We start from the raw sequence: 17,475 nt of genomic DNA on the forward strand, positions 1-17,475 counted from the left end.
TTGGAGTATCTTGGAGTAACCAGTTATGACCTCTGAACTAATATGAAAAACCTGGAAATCCACTAAATTCAGAACCAATTTTATTTGGGTAGAGTGAACAAAGTAGTCCCATTTATAACTATGATGTACATCACAGTAGGCTGTTACATTCAGACTTTCACACTTAGAAAATATATATATTATGTACAGGAATTTGCAAATAGGTGTAAACATACAATATTTTAAGATACCAGTACATTCCAAACCAAAACTATCAGCAAGGCAAACACCTCAAAATTATTCCAGTCAGCTAGCATTCAGAATCTCTCTTAAATAAAGCAGCTTTTATGCTTGACATCGTGTTGTTTTACTTACTATTAAAAATGAAGTTTCTTATTATAGATCAAATATCATAGTATCTGGCTATTTTGATACTTAAAAATAGGCACTGATTTCTAGAAGGAAATTTTCTTCTTACTGATATAATTGAGCCAATATGGCTGGTTTTGCTAGTACAAAGTAATCCAGTGCTGGAATAAGTCAAGACAATTTAAACTTAAGTCAAATGTGTAAAGTTAGAATAGATACTGCAAAGCTGATTAAAATCTAGAAGCCTATATAACTCACCATAAACCATACTGCAAACAGATCAGCTAAATTTTCATTTAATCTCATTTCTTCATCTAAATTATACAGATTACCCTCCTCTTCATCTTTACAATGTAGGTTTTGGCTATCTACTCCTGCCTAATCAACATAAAGGAATATTCGTGCAAATCACCTCATGCTATCTCATCCATGTAGCACGTCCAAGTCCTGCTACAGGTGGCATACCAGGTGGTGGAATTGGAGGTGGTACAGGTGGCTGTCCACCTGGGGGAACAGTAGGAGGGGGGTAACTAGCTGGTGGCATTCCCAGCCCTGGAGGTGGATGAGGTGGCACTGCGTGGGTTGGAGGCAGTCTGGGAGGTGGGAAGTTAGGGTTGTATGTAGGTGGAGGAGGATATCCAGGAGTAGGAGGTGGAATGTTGGGTGGGGGGAAAGAAGCAGGGGGTGGAGGTGGAACTGGTGGTGGAGGGTTGGGAGGGTAGACATGAGGATGGTAGGGTAGGTGAGCTGGTGGTCCATAGGCCGGTGGTAAAGCTCCGTATGTTGGTCCTTCTGTTTTCATCATCGACTGGAGACTCTGGTAACCCTCCCCTGACATGTAAGAATTTGTAGTAGACATCCCTGTAATATAACTGGTGGGGGGTGGGGGTGGGGGACGATGTGGCAGAGGGGGAGGTTGATGTACTGGGGCAGGATGAGCAGGAGGAGGAATCTGGACCTTTGGCATATCTACTGAGTCCACAGTAGTAGATTGCTCTGGTTCTCCCATTGAAACTGCTGTTGTCAAAGGAGGCTTGCGCTCTGGAAAAGAAAATTTAATTTTTTTTTTGAAGGATAGTGGCAGAAACAGCTTCTGAATACTTCTTATTTTTCCTCCAGTTAAATTAGCAAAAGAGAACTCAATTCTCTAAGTCTTTGAATGCCATATGGTATCTAGTCAGACCGTCTCAGGTCACTAAAAACCAAATAAGCTGCCTATCAAAGCTTCAAGGTCAGCTTTCCCCCTTCTAAAAGTTAAATTCATCTTTCTTATTACTATTTTTTATAATTTGAATATTGTTGTACAATCAGCAGAATTAACAGACTGGATGCCTGGAATCACAACTAGTGCATTTAAAAAGTCACAGGCTTCTTTAGTTCAGGCCTCCTTTCTACCTTTTTGGTAGTCCAGGAGGTGCCCTGGGATTACCCTCTGCACTTCACCTGCCTCCCACATTGGGAAACATTATTTGAGAACACAGGCCAAAGTCTTTAACACTCAGTTCTAAACCTGTTTACCAAAGACAGAGAAAGAGAAAACCAAAGGGTAAGTAAGAAGGGCATGAAATCTGATCAGCTTTGCCCACTGATTAATTTCAGTGAACTTAGTGCCTGACACTCTGGAGAAGTTCATAATAAGGTCAGCATTTTACAGAATTATAATTAGCCATTTCTGGAAAGAACTGCTTTAAGCTGTCTTCTCTTTAAATTAGAATTGTTTATTTTCCCCTCTTAATGCAGACATTATAAAATAAGTAATGCCACTAGGATGACTAACCTAATAGCAACCTCTCTGTATGGTCAGAGAAATTATTAGAAGGACCAACAAAAAAAAAAAGAGTTTGGGACATCTTGGTTGTATATATGAGAATCTACAACATTGTTGAGTAAGAAAAGCTACTTAGAAACACATGCAGGGCAGTCATTTCTAGTGGCATACTACAATGTCACTGTTAAACAGAATTTGAGATAAATCCTCCTCCTAGTTCACTTGGTCAAGATGCATTGTTTGTTTTCACTGACTTTTCCACAGTGCTGCCCTTTATTTTGATAATGTTTCAGTACTTGTACAATTACATCCTTGTATAAACAAAGAGGAAAATTTCAGGTAACAAGGGAAATAAATCCATTACCTGCCTAAGTAGGATTTTAACAACAAAACTGGCCCCTAGGAAAGCCACATAACTAAATCACACAAGGTGGGCATTCTGGCTGTGGTACTCATGATTTCAAGATCCTAAATTGTAGCAGGCAATAATTTCTTCATTTTCTCATTTTCAAAACCATTCTGGATGCAAGATGTGCATTCAGGATTTAACAACTGAAGGAATAATGAGCATGGTATTTAGAAAAACTTCATTCTTAATTAGATTTTAATAAATGAAAAAAGTCCTACTATATTTCAGTGCGCTGCTTTTCTCTCTCCTAGTTCTCTTTAGAAGCTGTCATCTTACAGCTACATTATGGACTATGGGCTGTGAAATATTTATGTCACAGTTAAGGGTCACTGGAAAACAGCTAATGCATCAAGGTGCTGGAAGCACATTTTTCCAACAGTGCAGTTGATTTTGCAAACATATGGCATGACTGCAGTATTAGTGTTCCCTTGGCAGAAAAAATTGTCTTTTGAGGTACAGCAAAGAAAGTATCCCCCTGTGGTGGTTTGGGTTTGTTTTCTTCTTATTGTTTGGAAGTTGCACACCTGCAGAATTCCTGTATGACAGATATAACATGGAAAACTTCTACAGGACAGCTGAAGGCTGCTCTAGTAATCCAATATGGCATCTACCATCCTTTTGAGGTCAAGAAGTCCCTTTTAGCCTACTATTAACAATTTGGTTTAGTCTTCTAGGCCTTTAACTGTTGCAGCTTTGTTTTGCCATTATCCACCTAGTATAGTCTTGTTTCCATTGCAAGTTTTTTACTTACTGTCTGGAAAAGTGTGTGCTACTATGATGAAATTGAGCTTAGCAACCTTGTATTTTTACTTGCCAAGAACATCAATCAAGGCAACAAACCCCTGCCCCCACCTGAATGAAAAGCAAGAAAGTTAACAAGAACAAATGTTTTGAAGAAAACAGAAGCTTACCTGGAGGTGGATGTGCAGGAGGTATTGGTGGATGTGAAGTTTCAATTTTAGGAATTTTAGATGGTGGCGGTGGTTCTAAAAAACATTTGTCAGTTTGTGATTGGTTATTGCTCTGCAGTATTTTGCAAATTCCAGCTCTGCTCTCATGATAGTGATTATCATATCACACTACACTATGCAAAAGTGCAGTGGAAATCCTATTTACTAGGTATGTTTAATAAAGACAATTAAAATCAACACTTCTATATAAATTAGAGTGGCATCAAGTATCACATACAAGTCTTCCAAAAGAACATATGCCTACAAGTTCAAGTGACTTTGTAACTAGAGACAAACTGTCCCAATAACAGTAAGTGAAGATGAGCAAGTGTATGCTTTCTAGCCCAAAACTTTAACATGTAAATAGTTGGAACAGCTCTCAGAAGAAGTTGACCTTTGCTTGGCTAGGGAAATGTGTGTCGTGAACAAAACAAAATAGTGATTGGACAGGAGAGAGGAGGGAGAAGAGACAGCTGTCTGGAATCTATCTGCAGGGCTACAGGGGAATAAATGCCAGGCTTCCTTATGAAGTACATCCTAGGATCCTGAACTATTTTGTTCCAAACCGTAAGTGAAGAAAAGCCCCCAAAATAACCAGGTATGATCACTGCAGTGAGTATACATTTCTTTCACTACACCACTGATACAGCAAAGTGAAGAAAAACCTCCAGATAAACAAAATAACCAGGTACGATCACTGCAGTGAGTATACATTTCTTTCACTACACCACTGATACAAAATGCCTTTTTACGGCAGCCATTCCAACAACCAACTACAAACATCACTGATTACCAATCACTGACTGTTAGTGCAGATATTTAATGACATGACACCTTCAGTCACTTCAAGGCCTCACAGCTTGCTGTGGAACTATTCCCAAATTATGCATGGAGTTATACATTGACTGCTGACTAGTTTAGCAAGACTTCTACTGAATGGACTCTATTAAAGAACTCTTTGGGCACAGCTATACTCAATTTATTTCAAGTTTTGTAGTTAGGAACATTTTAAAAACAGTTATTGTATATGTTTAAAGTACATTATCAGGATCAAAATAGTTGGGAATTGCCAAGCCTGTAAGCAGACAAACTAAGCACATGCCAGCAAATTACTTATTCTGGTTTAAGCAGTAAAATGGAAGCAACATGAACAGAATATTAATATTTACCTGCTGCCTTTGTTTCTTCTTTTGGAGATACAGCCTGTTTGAAAAGAAGAAAAAAAAAGGATAAGAATAAAAGACCATTGCAGTCAGTCTCTTCTCCCAGGTAACAAGTGACAGGACAAGAAGAATTAGCCTCAAGTTGTGCCAAAGGAGGTTTGGATTGGATATGAGGTAAAATTGAGGGTGGTCGGGCATTGGAACAGGCTGCCCACAGAGGTGAATCAATCACCATCCCTGTAGGTATTCAAAAGATGTGTAGATGTGGCACTTGGGGACAGGGTTTAGTGGTAGACTTTACAGTGCTGCATTAATGCTGGAGCTGATGATCTTTAAGACCTTTTTCAACCAAATGCTTCTATAGTTTCTTACAACAAATGCAAGATGAACAAAGTCAACTCACACTGGGAAAGCCCAGCTTAACTAGCAGAATGAAAAGACTGGAAAAACAGCAGGTATTTTATATGCAGCATTTCCCACTGCTGAGTATTACATCTCATTTAATGTATTTATCATCCACTGCACATACGTCATGGTCCGGTTCACTGCTCACTGAGCTGAAAACAAGAGGCTTGGCCTCTGTTCCCAATTCTGCCTTGGCCTGTCACTCAACCTTTGCCAAAATCACTTCAGGCTCTTATGCTTTATTTACCAGGACAGGAGGGCAGTGAAAGTGTTGCACAGCATAAAACATTTCAGAAGCCTTCAGACGGAAAGCATTGCATAAAATCCAAATGTTATGCCAGGAAAAAAATGTATGCACACTGAACAAAACCCACAAACCCTCACATCATCCTTCCAATCACAAGTTTTTGGTTGAGTTTTTTCTTCTTTGGTTGTTCTTTCATTGCAGTTTTATGAAACAGACACAGATAAAAGAATAAAAAAATCTTCCCAGATTACACAGTCCCCTCAGATGACTACTTGATGGTTTCTGAGAAAAGCACAGAACTTAACTGAAATTTTAAGTACAACTATATTTAGAAAGAATGATAAAGGTCAGAGGGGTACAGTACATTGCTTCTCTGTCTTTTCAATGAAAATGTTTTTTTAAGGGACTATTTTTCTCTAGTAGTTTTACCTGCACAAATTGTTCTATTTCCTTCATTTCACTTTCCACAGTACACTTCAAACCAATTTGAACAGTACTTTTCCTTAATTCTTACGGTATTCTCAAAATTTTCCATGTCTAATTTTTGCCTGCTTGAGGCAACCTCATTCTTATATTCCTTTGATAATCACTTCAATTTTCCAGACACCATCCAGCTGCTTTCCTGCTTTTAAAGGACAATCTTTATCTTACCATTTCAAACACACAAACTTTTTTCTTAGTGACTCTCATGGACTCATCTTCTGCCTTCATTTTACTTGGATGGTCTTTTCTTGACTTTCTAGCACTAAATTCCATGCCTGTAAAACAGCATCAGCTCTCCCTGCACTTTCAAATAGAAGCAAATCACTGCTTGTTGGATCTTTTCCAAAAATCACTCATTTTGTGAAGTCAGTTGATCACTTCAGGTGACAAGCAATTCAATTACTGTGCATTTGTTAATATGGAGCAATATTCAAAAAACAACATCAAGGTAAACCATTACAGTAGAACAAGAAACTGGAGCAAAATAACTCATGACAGAAAAATATCCCATCAATTTAAATTGCATTTATGCTAAAGAAAAAAAAAATAATCAAGCAGCCACAATTCCCTAACAACAGCAGCTGCTAAAATAGAGATGAGCATTTATTTGGTAATTCTACTGCACTGTAGTTTGTACTGCCCCAGCCAGAACACCTGAGGGTCATAATAAACAATAATAAATTATCAACATTATCTACTGTCAGGCTGGTGGATATTTAGTACCTCCTGCTGAATCTATACAATGGAACTGTTCCTTTTCTGCTGTTTCTCTGAGCAATAAAATTGTTCCCCCCAACAAATTCTAGTTTAATCTGAATGAAAATACTATTTACATCGAATGATTCACCAGTATATTTTTAGTGAAATCAACTGAAAATTCAAGCACTCTTCACCACTAGAGATGTAGAGGATGTGCAGATGCTTTAGACATCTGACATGGGCCTCAAAGTCATGGGCCAATGCCTCAAGCTGCTTGAAAGCATCTTGGCTCAGTAGAAGGCAATGGGAGTTGTAAGAGTTCATGTAATTGAAAATCTGGCCTCCAGGAACAAAGTGTATTTCTGTTCTGCACAAACCAAAGAAGAAGTCATGCAAAGCTCTATTTATAGAAACAGGCAAAGATTTTAAGTGAGGTTTATGGCACGTCTAACTGAAGAACATTCTAGAAGCACCAAGTAAATCTTTCAAATGCCACACATCTTGTTCTCCCAGACTGCTTTCTGGCAAAGAACAATTTTGGATCACCACATTTAATTTTCTCAAATTCATGCTGCTTGTGCTGTATTCCTACAAAACTCAAATGAATTTTGAAATGCCCTTTGCTTTTTATTTGTTACAAAACACCCTTTGCTTTTTATTTGCTGTGGCTGCTTACAGTGTATCTACTCTTTTTGCCTTGATTATTAGGTGATGGACCTCAAACTAATTTCAGGAAAAGATAAGTTTCACTGATGGCTTAACATGTTGTTCAAGAACAACAGATACTATCCATGCATAAGCATCACTTTTTTCCACTAGATACTTCATTAATATATGGGATGGGGCAAAATCAGTAGTATAGGAAAAGACAAGTTTCACTGATGGCTTAACTGTTCAAGAACAACAGATACTATCCATGCATAAGCATCACTTTTTTCCACTAGATACTTCATTAATATATGGGATGGGGCAAAATCAGTAGTACTGTAATGGTAGAATCTGAATAACCCTGAATTACAGGAATGAACAAGCATTTTTTACAACTTAGATGGCACACACAGGAAAAACCAAAATTGTTATTAACAATTTCTGATGTGCCAAACTGTCCCAGGCATTTCTGTTGAAGAAAAATTGTAAGAGATCCTACAGGTCTGACAAATCAAGGAGAATTCGTGCTGATGGCACAGAAAGCATGAAGTAAAAAGTAGAAGAAATACATAATACCTATAAAGAACTCTCACACTTTTCAGGCTAATTAATAATATTATCACCTTTCTATCCTGAACAATGCTAAAGTTCAGTGCAGTAACTGAATTTCAGAGCAGGTCTTTTCCTCTAGTAAACTCAATCCTGCACTTACAATACCAAGGTTTTAGAGTTAATTTTTGTCTTTTTTGTCTCTTCCAATTCTATTTCATTCGCTCTATCCTGCACTGACAAGACCAAGATTTTACAAAGTTACATTTTTGTCTTTTTTGTCTCTTCCAATTCTATTTCATTCCAATATTTACTGCTTACTCCTAGTTTTTGTTTTGGTTTGTTAGCTTGTTGTTTTGGTTTATTCCCCTGATGTCTGTTCTCTAGTTTGGGCATGCATTAATTGCACGTTGGAGCAAAAGTTAGAACAAAATTTACAACCTAAATGGACTTGTTCCAAAGACTGTACTTCTGAAAACACTCCTGTTGCTAAGTAAACACAAAAGAAGACTCGGGTAACACTTTTTTTTTTTTTAACTTACAAGTAAAATGTATACATTAAAATCTGAAAGCTTCATTTGAACTTGATGGCTGTTGAAAAGTGCTCAGAGTATTTGCGACACTATCCAACTGCTAATGTAGCTTCTTATTTTCAATTATGATGTGATATTATGGACAAAGTGAGGCTATAAAACCTGATGATGTATGGGCTGCTACTATTAAAGGATTCCTTTAAAATACATTTTTTTCAAGAATTTTGACATAACTTTAGAAGTCACTGATATTATGGACAAAGTGAGGGTATAAAACCTAATGATGTATAGGCTGCTACTATTAAAGGATTACTTTAAAATACATTTTTTTTCAAGAATTTTGACATAACTTTAGAAGTCACTATTCTCTTAATATTAGTAATCAAAGAGTCAAATAATGTCTTCATCAGCATTGTGCACATCTCTACATTCAAGTGCAGCACAAGAACCCCTCCCTAAATTAAACTTGCTTAATAGAGCAAACAATGAAGCTTGATAGCCCAGAACCACAAACACTGAGAACCTGAACAGCTCATGTTGACTTAAAAGCCTCTCCATGGCTTTTGGCTCAAGTGGAGTAAGAATGTCAGAACTGTAAAGGCTGATCAGCATTAACAAAGTTGCCACAAACCAAGTAAAATCAACTACTTAAAATTAATTACAAGGCTCATTCTTAAAGCAAACACAAGTCTCCTGCTCATTGTGGCCTTTAAACCAAATGGGCATCAGATCAGCCTGAAAATAAATTGCAAGTTAAAGTTCAACTTACTGCTGGTCTTTTGATCTGTCTAGGAGGACTTGACTGGGGAGAGGGCTTTTTAGATTGCTGTGCTTGTGTTTGCTGCTGCTGCTGCTGTTGCTGTGCTGACTGCTGAGACTCTTTTTGCTGCTGTGTCTGGGACTGCTCTGAGCTTTGGGATTGCTGTGACTGCTGTACTGTAGGTGCCTGGGGTGTAGACTGAAGAGATGGTGGCTGCTGCAACTGATGAGGAGTATGATGAGGCATCTGCTGTTTTCCCTGTGAGTATAGATCCAGGATCTGATGACAGATATCTTAATAACAAAGAAAGAAAATTCCAAAGAATTACAATCTTATAATGTACAAGCATATATTTAACACAATTATCAACTCTGATTTTTACTGGACATCAGTTTTGAAAAAATTCATTGCAAATATTACTTATAATAAATGAATGAAATAACTTTTAAAAAACAGATTAATTTTCAACTTATACTTGTATTTCTGTGTTTTTTCTGCCTATCCTAAGCAATATGTACATGTATATGCACACCTTTCAAAAGAACACAATGTCTTGGTAGTAACACAATGTATGTCATTATTGCGTGCCTGGAGAGCCAGTAACCACACTCACAGGACAGCAATACAGCAAGAAAGCAAGTGGAAGATTATATGTTAAAACACACATGTCTTCTCAGGCCAATCAAAAAAGTTTTAGGCAAAGTACTAGTATTAAATTCTTCTTCCAACAGTTTAGGAGCTAAAGGTGCCCCATAATCTGTTCATGGTTCACAGTGCATCACAAAAATCCTTCTAGCCTAGCAAAATTTGGTAAAAGAGAACAATTATCAATGGGAAAACTGCTGGAAGCCAGGCTCCATTAGTTCCACTGTTTGTAGAACACTTACTTAAAATGGGGAGTAGATAATCATGTAAAAAATAGAAAACACATCATGACAATTCAGGCTAATTAGATGTGTTATAAACTAAATAAACTGCAAAGCAAACATTGAACAAAAGACTAATCATGATGATTAAATATGCTCCTAAGCTAAGCCAGTTCAATTTAAAACCTGATTAAGGCACAGCACATACAAGCTGAGTCACATACTCAACACAAGATTATTTTGACTGAAACCTAGATAAAATGCTATTTGCATTTATTTATGACCTAGGCCACACAGTTACAAGAGATGTTGTGGGAAATGGTTTTCATACCTTCCAAAACATCAACGGGAACATCTTGGACAAACTGCTCCCACCATCGTCTGTACATTGGTTTTGATGTCCATTCCTGTATTTCAAACTTACACAAACGGCCTGCTAAGTACATAACTGCAACAGCTATGATCTCAGGCTCCCACTGCAGGGACAGTGTAGTGCAGAGGCTGCAACAGAAAACAAACCAAGCAAAACACAACCCTGGAGATTACCTGATTGTCCAAGTGCACTCTAAAGTACAGCAGCTATAAGTAACAGGGTATAAAATCCCATCACAATTCTAACTTCTCAGGCAATTGTAATTGAGAGCCTTGTTAAACAAAAGAGTTTACAAAGCTAAACTATTTCTGGACTACCACAGTCATGAAATCAGGTCTCAAATCAGATTTTAGAGCTTCCAAATGTTTGTAAATAAAATGTAAACAAATACTAAAGAAACCCTCAAAACCCCACAGAACAGCCACCACAAACTTGTAAAGCAACTTGTCAAGCATAACACAAGTTTTAGATCAACATATAAAAGGTTATGTCTTGAATGGCCTTTGTTAAAGCTAATGTTAAAATAATTGATGTTATTGGTATTATTGATATTAACTAAGTTCCTGTAATAATCAATTTATTTCCTGATATCAATTTTAAATTACGAAATATTTTTTCTCTCTTTTCTCCATGGATTCTGTAGCATATAATCTGCTTACAGAATTTTAGATCCAGCCAGCTGAATGTCCATGAATTCCTGTGGCTGTATAAGAGCAGAACTCTTTATTCTAAAGGCTCATAGTGCAAAGCACAGAATTATTTTCCCAGGATCCTATAAACAAAGTAAACTTCTAATATGGTGCTTATTAAGTAAGCACCAGAACAGAGGTAATTAATATGCCTGATTTGAAACAACTCCTCCAACTTCATACAAGTGTTGTCTTGAAGTGCATTTTAATTGTTAGTTTTTATTGTACTTGGAATTAAAATTGTTAATTTTAATTCCAAGTACAATGGTGTCCAAACTTTGATGGATGAATTACAGTACTTTGACAGGCTTAAAAGTGACAGTTATGCCATAATTTTGTTCTGCCTCTAAGACCATAATCTGCATGACTCTCAGCAGCTGAAGTAAACATCTCTTGAGATCCACATTAATTTTGGTCAAATTAATTTGGAGAGTTTACAAAATCTGAACTCACACAGGGCTAATTCAAATCAGGCATATAATTAAAAAAACACCTCTTTCTTATGACGTTCTGCTGCTGTAGGCATGACTGAAAGCCATGTATTCACACGTATTCACAATTTCTGGACAGTCAGACCACTTATGACATTTTCTTAAGGGTTTGCTATGGAAACAGAAAGTAATATTCAAGTCCTTAATAAATTAACTTGCTCAGCTGTGTAGAATCCTCCTGAACAAGACTAAAGCATGTCAAGTTGTTTTTTTTTTTTAATACCACATGAGAAATGCTTTTACATGCACTCCCATTAATTGATGTGATTCTTACAAGTTCATTATTCAAGAAATTGTAAATCCAGTGCTAAAAACTGTATTCCTCAGTGAATTTAATGGCTACTTCACTAATACCAAAATATCACATTAAAAATATTGATGGAATTGAGAAGTGAGTTATTTTTTTCAAGAATGCACCATATATCACAGATTTGGCAAGAAGCTGGTTTGTATCCTGGAGACTGAGAATTTGGTTTGGTCCTCTCAAACAGTAAGTTTCTTTTCAATGCAGCACTAAGTTAGTGCCACAACACTGCAGAGGTGTTACTGGTCTACTTCAAACCCATTCCAGATTCTGTGCTCAATGGAACTATCATGGTAATGATGGAAAGAAAAACTGAGGGACATGACCATGAAAACATGTAACAAGCAGGAAAAAAAATTGAATATTTGTCAAAAAATATCCAATACCTGAACAAATTAAGCAACAGTAACTATCTCACTTTGAGAATGTTTCCTAGGTGTATCTTACCTGTCATTGACAAATGTCCATGCCATTTGAACCAGTTTTTGAATTTTATTTTTGTCACCTGAAAAACAATCAGAAAAAATTTAGGAGATAAAATTAGGAGGGACAAACAGCTGAAAGTAGAATATTCTTGCACTGTTAATATATTAAGTTCTGGAAATCAATAACAGGCATTACTTGCTCACCCTGCCAATATTTTACCTTTGAGTTGTTTGGCATACTTGAGAAGAAATTGGTATGGATGTTCCACTTGCAAATCAAACTTTATTGTTTGTAGTAAGATTCTTTCAAGTACCATCACTTCTTCCTATAGAGAGTTACAAAGTAACCACAGTATTATTTCTCCTTTCACTCAAAAATATTTTATGCTAGTATAGGGCATGACTTCACAGCACCTCCAGGAAGCCATGTCTGTCTCCAAGGAGTACAGAAAGTTCTCCAACTTATAATACTATTTTAAACTCAGATACCTTTTCTTCACATTTATTTGAATGAGGACAGGGGATATGATGTTTAAAATCCCTATTCCTCTGCAGAGGAATGAATTGAACCAGACACAGCATCAAAATGCCAGACACACAATCACAACAAAAAGCTCTACCACATTTCACTCAAAGTTTCAAGTCCTTCTGCTATTTAAAATAAACAAATTTTAAGAGAAGCATAGTGTTGCTAAGACAATGCTGTAAACAAGAAACTTCTCAATACTTTTGAGATCTAGTTCTCTTATTTAAGATTCACTGTTCATTACTTCCTAAAATTCCATTCAGATGATTTATGGTTTATGTCTTGGTAACATTTCTTGCTCTGGCTGAAATTACTCAAATTTACTTTAATTTGCAAAATAATATCAGAATCTACATGAAATAAAATGCAAACTTTTAATGAAAATAATTATCCCAGTAAACTCACAAAGCTATTTTTATTAGGAAGAATTACTTTCATAGCTACCAACCACATTACCCAGAAGAGCAATAAATGCATGCTGAACATCTAGTTTAATTTAGAACAACTGAAAATCAGTCAATGCTCTATTGAGTGTGTGTCACTTTACTACAGTACAACAGGATGAAATCAATTTCAACATACCTTTGGGTCATCTCCAAACTGTCCAAACTGTACATCATTTAGCAAGCTACGAGCTGTTTTAATTATATCTTTACATTTCTTGGGTGTTTCTTCAACCTTTCCTGCTAGGAAGAGACAGCAGGCTCCTGTCACCTAAAAAAAGGCAAGTACTTTCAGAAAGTGGCCTGCATGTAGATGTGCAGTACAGTGTAGCATTATAAAAGCACTGTCAGTTTCCATTAACAATACTGCAGAAGTCTCCCAGGAGAGACTTAATGAGAATACTAATTTCTATTTTCATATAGTATTAAACTTTTATTTTTTTAGAGGAAATACGCAGAATTTGGAGGACTGTCTATTGTATACAACTTCATTTCAAGGTCAGAAACCCAAAGCAATTTGTCCCGGTTCAACGTTGTCTGTCAAGCACTTTTAAAACTGTGTAAGTTCTTTTTCTCTTTCAGCTAATACAGAAGTGCCAGCACTATAGCTGCTACTCCTAAAGAACAATATCAGCAAGTCATAACTGCAATGTCAATACATTTCTGAGCATAAACAGAAATGTATAAACAGGCAAGAACAACAAATTTTAATCTGTAATAATTAAAAGACAAAATGCTAAGTTTCCATCTTCCTGTAGTGAACAGCAGTAGTAGTACCCAAGTGACTAATCACCATTTCAAATAGTCCCTGCCTAATGCAATCATTAAACTAAGTCATCAATATTCTAAATACTTACATATCTTGGGAACTGTTTGAAGGAATGAAACATATAAAACCGATGGAAATAAATTATTCCAGTTGCTAGAGTGTCATAATGTCTGTGGTGCAGATTAAGGACTTTCAAACAGCACATAAAACAAATTTAAAACCAAATATGCACAATGGATTCTGCTTTATCAACTACTTCACGTAATTGGCTGTTCAGTGACCAGTTAGAAAACACTGCAAGTAAAACAGGAGTTTTAGGAAAAAAACCAAAAACCACAAAAGCCCTTAAAGCTGTGTAAATACTATGGTGAGGCCCAGATGCAGCTGATATCTAAAGCATTTGTTGTAAGTGTGCAAAGTCCTGACTGTATTTACAAAAGGATGCACATAAGGTCGCCCCTGTGTTTCACCATACCTGCCTCAAGAGGGTCAAACCCAGCAGTAGGTACACCAAAGAACACAACAATTATCACTTCACATTCAAGTGCTGGCATGGAGGAAAGTTACTATCAACACCTACAAATGCAAAAAAATCTGAACATGCTCCACACTCTTCACTTCAAAACAAGTAAAAAATTTGTCTTCATCATGCTTTATTACAGAAAGAACTAAGGAGATTAAAGGAAGCACAGGAATAGAGGAAGCAGAAAATTTAAGTGGCTGTCTATGAGGGAGTACAGTCTGGAGTACTTCTACACAGCTGTAAATCCCAAACCAACAAAACAAAGAAACAGCCACCAAACACCAAGACTGGTAGAGGTTAGGAGCCTCAAAGGCACAATCTAGAAAACTGAGGAAAAAATTCAAAATTTAAGAAGTCATGTAGATTCATATACTGAAACAGAGTTTCACACCTCACAGAAGTTACTCTTAATTGGAAAGTTTGTATCATCTGACTTCCAAATTGGAACTTTGTTCATTCATTGAATGGATAGAAATTGTGTAGGAACATATTACATCAAATGGCACTTCAACACAAATATATTTTTGATTAGCAGTTAAACATCTGAACAGCTGAGCATATTGCATATTTTATTCTGAAAACTCACTATTCATGAAGACATTTCATACCAACAGGAGTGTAAAGGATACAGCCCCAAACGTGTTCCCACATCGAATATGAATCTGGCCCCTTCCCTGCGGTATCGAGCCTCTGTAGCTGGATCAAGCCCTTCAAGCTGTGATGGTGTGTGTGCCAAATCTTTCTTATCCCAGTACCAGCATGGCTTTGTATGGTCCAGGTTTGCCAAGTTTACAGAAGGGCTGGAATTTTCTTTATTCTCCTTCATTTATTAAAACAGAATTGTCTTTGCTGTTTAAATTTTCAAAAATGAAGTCTTCAGAGAGTCACTTCAGGACCTTGAAGAAAAGAAAAAAGGCATTCTTTAAAAATTGAGAGAACTGTCTTCTGAAATTCCTGCTCAAAGAGTAGTAAAGAAAATAGTGCTCAGCCTTGCCTGTTAGAAATAACTTTTTCCTATGCTCAAAGACAAGTAATAAAGAACTTTGCCTTTATCCTCCCCATATGTTGCAAATACAATCAAAGAAAAAGCCATAGGTTATCCTTGCTATTACCTGTTTAATAAGGAAACATCTCCAACAATATCTGCTATTTCTTAGTAGAACAACTTCCATCCACTTTGCCAATAAAACTAGGAAAAACCAATTCAGTGATGGATGCAGAAAGATTTGCAAAGTTAGGGGGATTAGCTGACTGTTGGTGACCAGGAAAGGCCCTGGTGAGGTGAGCCTTAAATACCTGCCTGCTCCCAGGGATACCCCGAGCAGCAACCACTTGGCAGAGCTTTGAAAAGTGATCTGTACTTGCATTACTTAAAGAAAAAAATGTATCAGTGTTCTTTCCCATACCAAGACTGAGAAAACTGATGTGAGTTTATAAAGCAAGGCACATCCAACACCATCCCCCACACAAGGCAACCGAATCCAGCCCAGGAGTCCCCTGCTCTGCCCGTGTCCACCAGCACTTTGTGTTCAGAGATGCAGATCACAAAGCTCTGCAGGCACCTTTCTGTGCTTCAATTATGGCAGATGCTCAGCCAGGCCTCAGCCTAAAGAATGAGCACTCGCTGCCTTTGTTTCTTTCAGGCACAAACCTGCTCTTAATCCAATTCAACTAACTCCAGACACTGCTCACAGATCACTGCAGTCACCTGCAAAGGTTTGCATAACAGTCATTAATACATGATGCAATATATCCGCTCTAAGCAAGACACTCACAGGAAGACACAAACTTAAAACTCTTAAAATCCCTTTTTTCGAGACGTTTCCCTTCCGAAATCGGAAGGAAGATCACGTGAACAGCCACAGAACGATGCCTACAATCGGCGCCTCGCTCACCTTCAAAAAGTTTCTGCTTTTCAGAATAAAGGAAACTGTCTTTGCCTCACGGTGGTTTTGGAATCACCTTCACAACTCGCGGTATCGGTCACAGACAGATCTAAATTCTGCCACAAGAAAAAGTAAATGGCTACTAAAAACTGTTTCCAGAATCAAGAAAAGCGCGCCAGGCCACGACCACACATTCCCATCACATTTACTAGAAAGGTGCTTTTTTAACAACTGCAACGATTCTTCTTCCTCACAAGATATTTTGCTTTGCAACTTTTACAGCGCTTGAAAACCAATCAACACCAAAAGCGCTTGAAGCGACAATATTTGTTTCTACAAAAAGGCAAACGCATTTCCAAATACGGGACCAGGAATGAAAATTATCACCCGCAAACACCTTAAATGAACCATATTAAACGTCCATTTTTAAATGAACCATATTAAACGTCCCAACCCCGACCGCAACGCCCGGCAATAATAAGTTTCCCCTGCCTTTTTACGCACCCCATTAAAGTGGCGGAGAGTTCCAGAGCTCGATCGCGGCTTTTTCATACGTTACCTGAGACGAACCCACGGCCGGCGGCTCCGCCCCAGCCCGGCCGGGGATGCTCACAGCGCCTCACGGGGCTGGCGGTGCCCGGGGAGGCGCTCGCTCCCCGCCCCGGCCTCCCCGCTCCCTTCCCCCCTTCCCCGGGCGGCGGCTGTCGCCGGCGGGCGGCCCGGGCGGGCCCCGCGCACTCACAGGGCTCGCGGGGAGCGGCAGCCGCACCGGAGCCGGGGCCTCTCAGCGACGGCGCGGCCTCCGCGCCCTGCGCGCCGCCATCTTGGGAGCCAGGCCAGGCCGCGCGCTGCGTCATCACGTCGCAAGGGCGTAGCGCGCGAGGACGGAGGCCCCGCCAATGGGAAACGGCGGCGCCCCCTCTGCCTCCCGCCCAATCCCGGCTTCGTCAGCGGCTGCGGAGCCGCGGCTGGACGCCGACGCGCTGCCGTACCCCGAGAGCGGCCCAATCGGAGCGCTGAACGGGAAGATTGCGCGCCTCAGGGACCAATAGGAACCTGAGAGCAGGCCGACCGGGCTGAATGACAGCCAATGGGCGCGCTGCCGTGCCCGTGCTGAGGCCGCCGCGCAGGATTGGCCGCCGCGGGCGCGGGAGGGGCGGGGCCTTCCGGCGGGCGGCAGCTCGGCCAATGGCGGCAGGGGGCGCAGGGGGCGGGGCC

General features: G+C 38.8%; 1 protein-coding gene across 9 annotated transcripts; it reads right to left on the reverse strand.

The window, feature by feature from the left end:
• Positions 1–63: 63 nt before the first annotated feature.
• Positions 64–17,208, reverse strand: CCNK (cyclin K). 9 transcript variants are annotated; one of them, XM_039712456.1, is made up of 13 exons: positions 17,000–17,208; positions 16,267–16,373; positions 16,023–16,079; positions 15,001–15,267; positions 13,937–14,018; positions 13,219–13,350; positions 12,331–12,436; positions 12,133–12,190; positions 10,160–10,329; positions 8,972–9,255; positions 4,645–4,678; positions 3,437–3,511; positions 64–1,389 (listed from the first exon to the last, which is right to left on the reverse strand). In XM_039712456.1, the coding sequence occupies exons 4-13, from the start codon at positions 15,195–15,197 to the stop codon at positions 767–769; spliced, it is 1,761 nt and encodes a 586-aa protein (XP_039568390.1). In that variant the 5' UTR covers positions 15,198–15,267; positions 16,023–16,079; positions 16,267–16,373; positions 17,000–17,208; the 3' UTR covers positions 64–766. The 9 variants fall into 9 exon arrangements, with proteins under 9 accessions (XP_039568390.1, XP_039568391.1, XP_039568386.1 ...); XM_039712457.1 differs by having other exon boundaries at positions 16,817–17,208; XM_039712452.1 differs by having other exon boundaries at positions 16,762–17,208.
• Between the last annotated feature and the right edge of the window lie 267 nt (positions 17,209–17,475).

This window comes from Passer montanus, unplaced genomic scaffold (genome assembly GCF_014805655.1).
Source record: "Passer montanus isolate IOZ18808 unplaced genomic scaffold, ASM1480565v1 scaffold27, whole genome shotgun sequence".
Classification (NCBI taxonomy): domain Eukaryota; kingdom Metazoa; phylum Chordata; class Aves; order Passeriformes; family Passeridae; genus Passer; species Passer montanus.

Coding starts and splice junctions, on each gene's coding strand:
- CCNK (XM_039712460.1), bottom strand. CDS start 15,197: ATGAAGGAGAATAAAGAAAATTCCAGCCCTTCTGTAAACTTGGCAAAC. Junction 9,256..10,159: donor TCCCGTTGATGTTTTGGAAG/GTATGAAAACCA, acceptor TTTGTTATTAAG/ATATCTGTCATCAGATCCTG. Junction 3,512..4,644: donor AGAAGAAACAAAGGCAGCAG/GTAAATATTAAT, acceptor AATGTTTTTTAG/AACCACCGCCACCATCTAAA.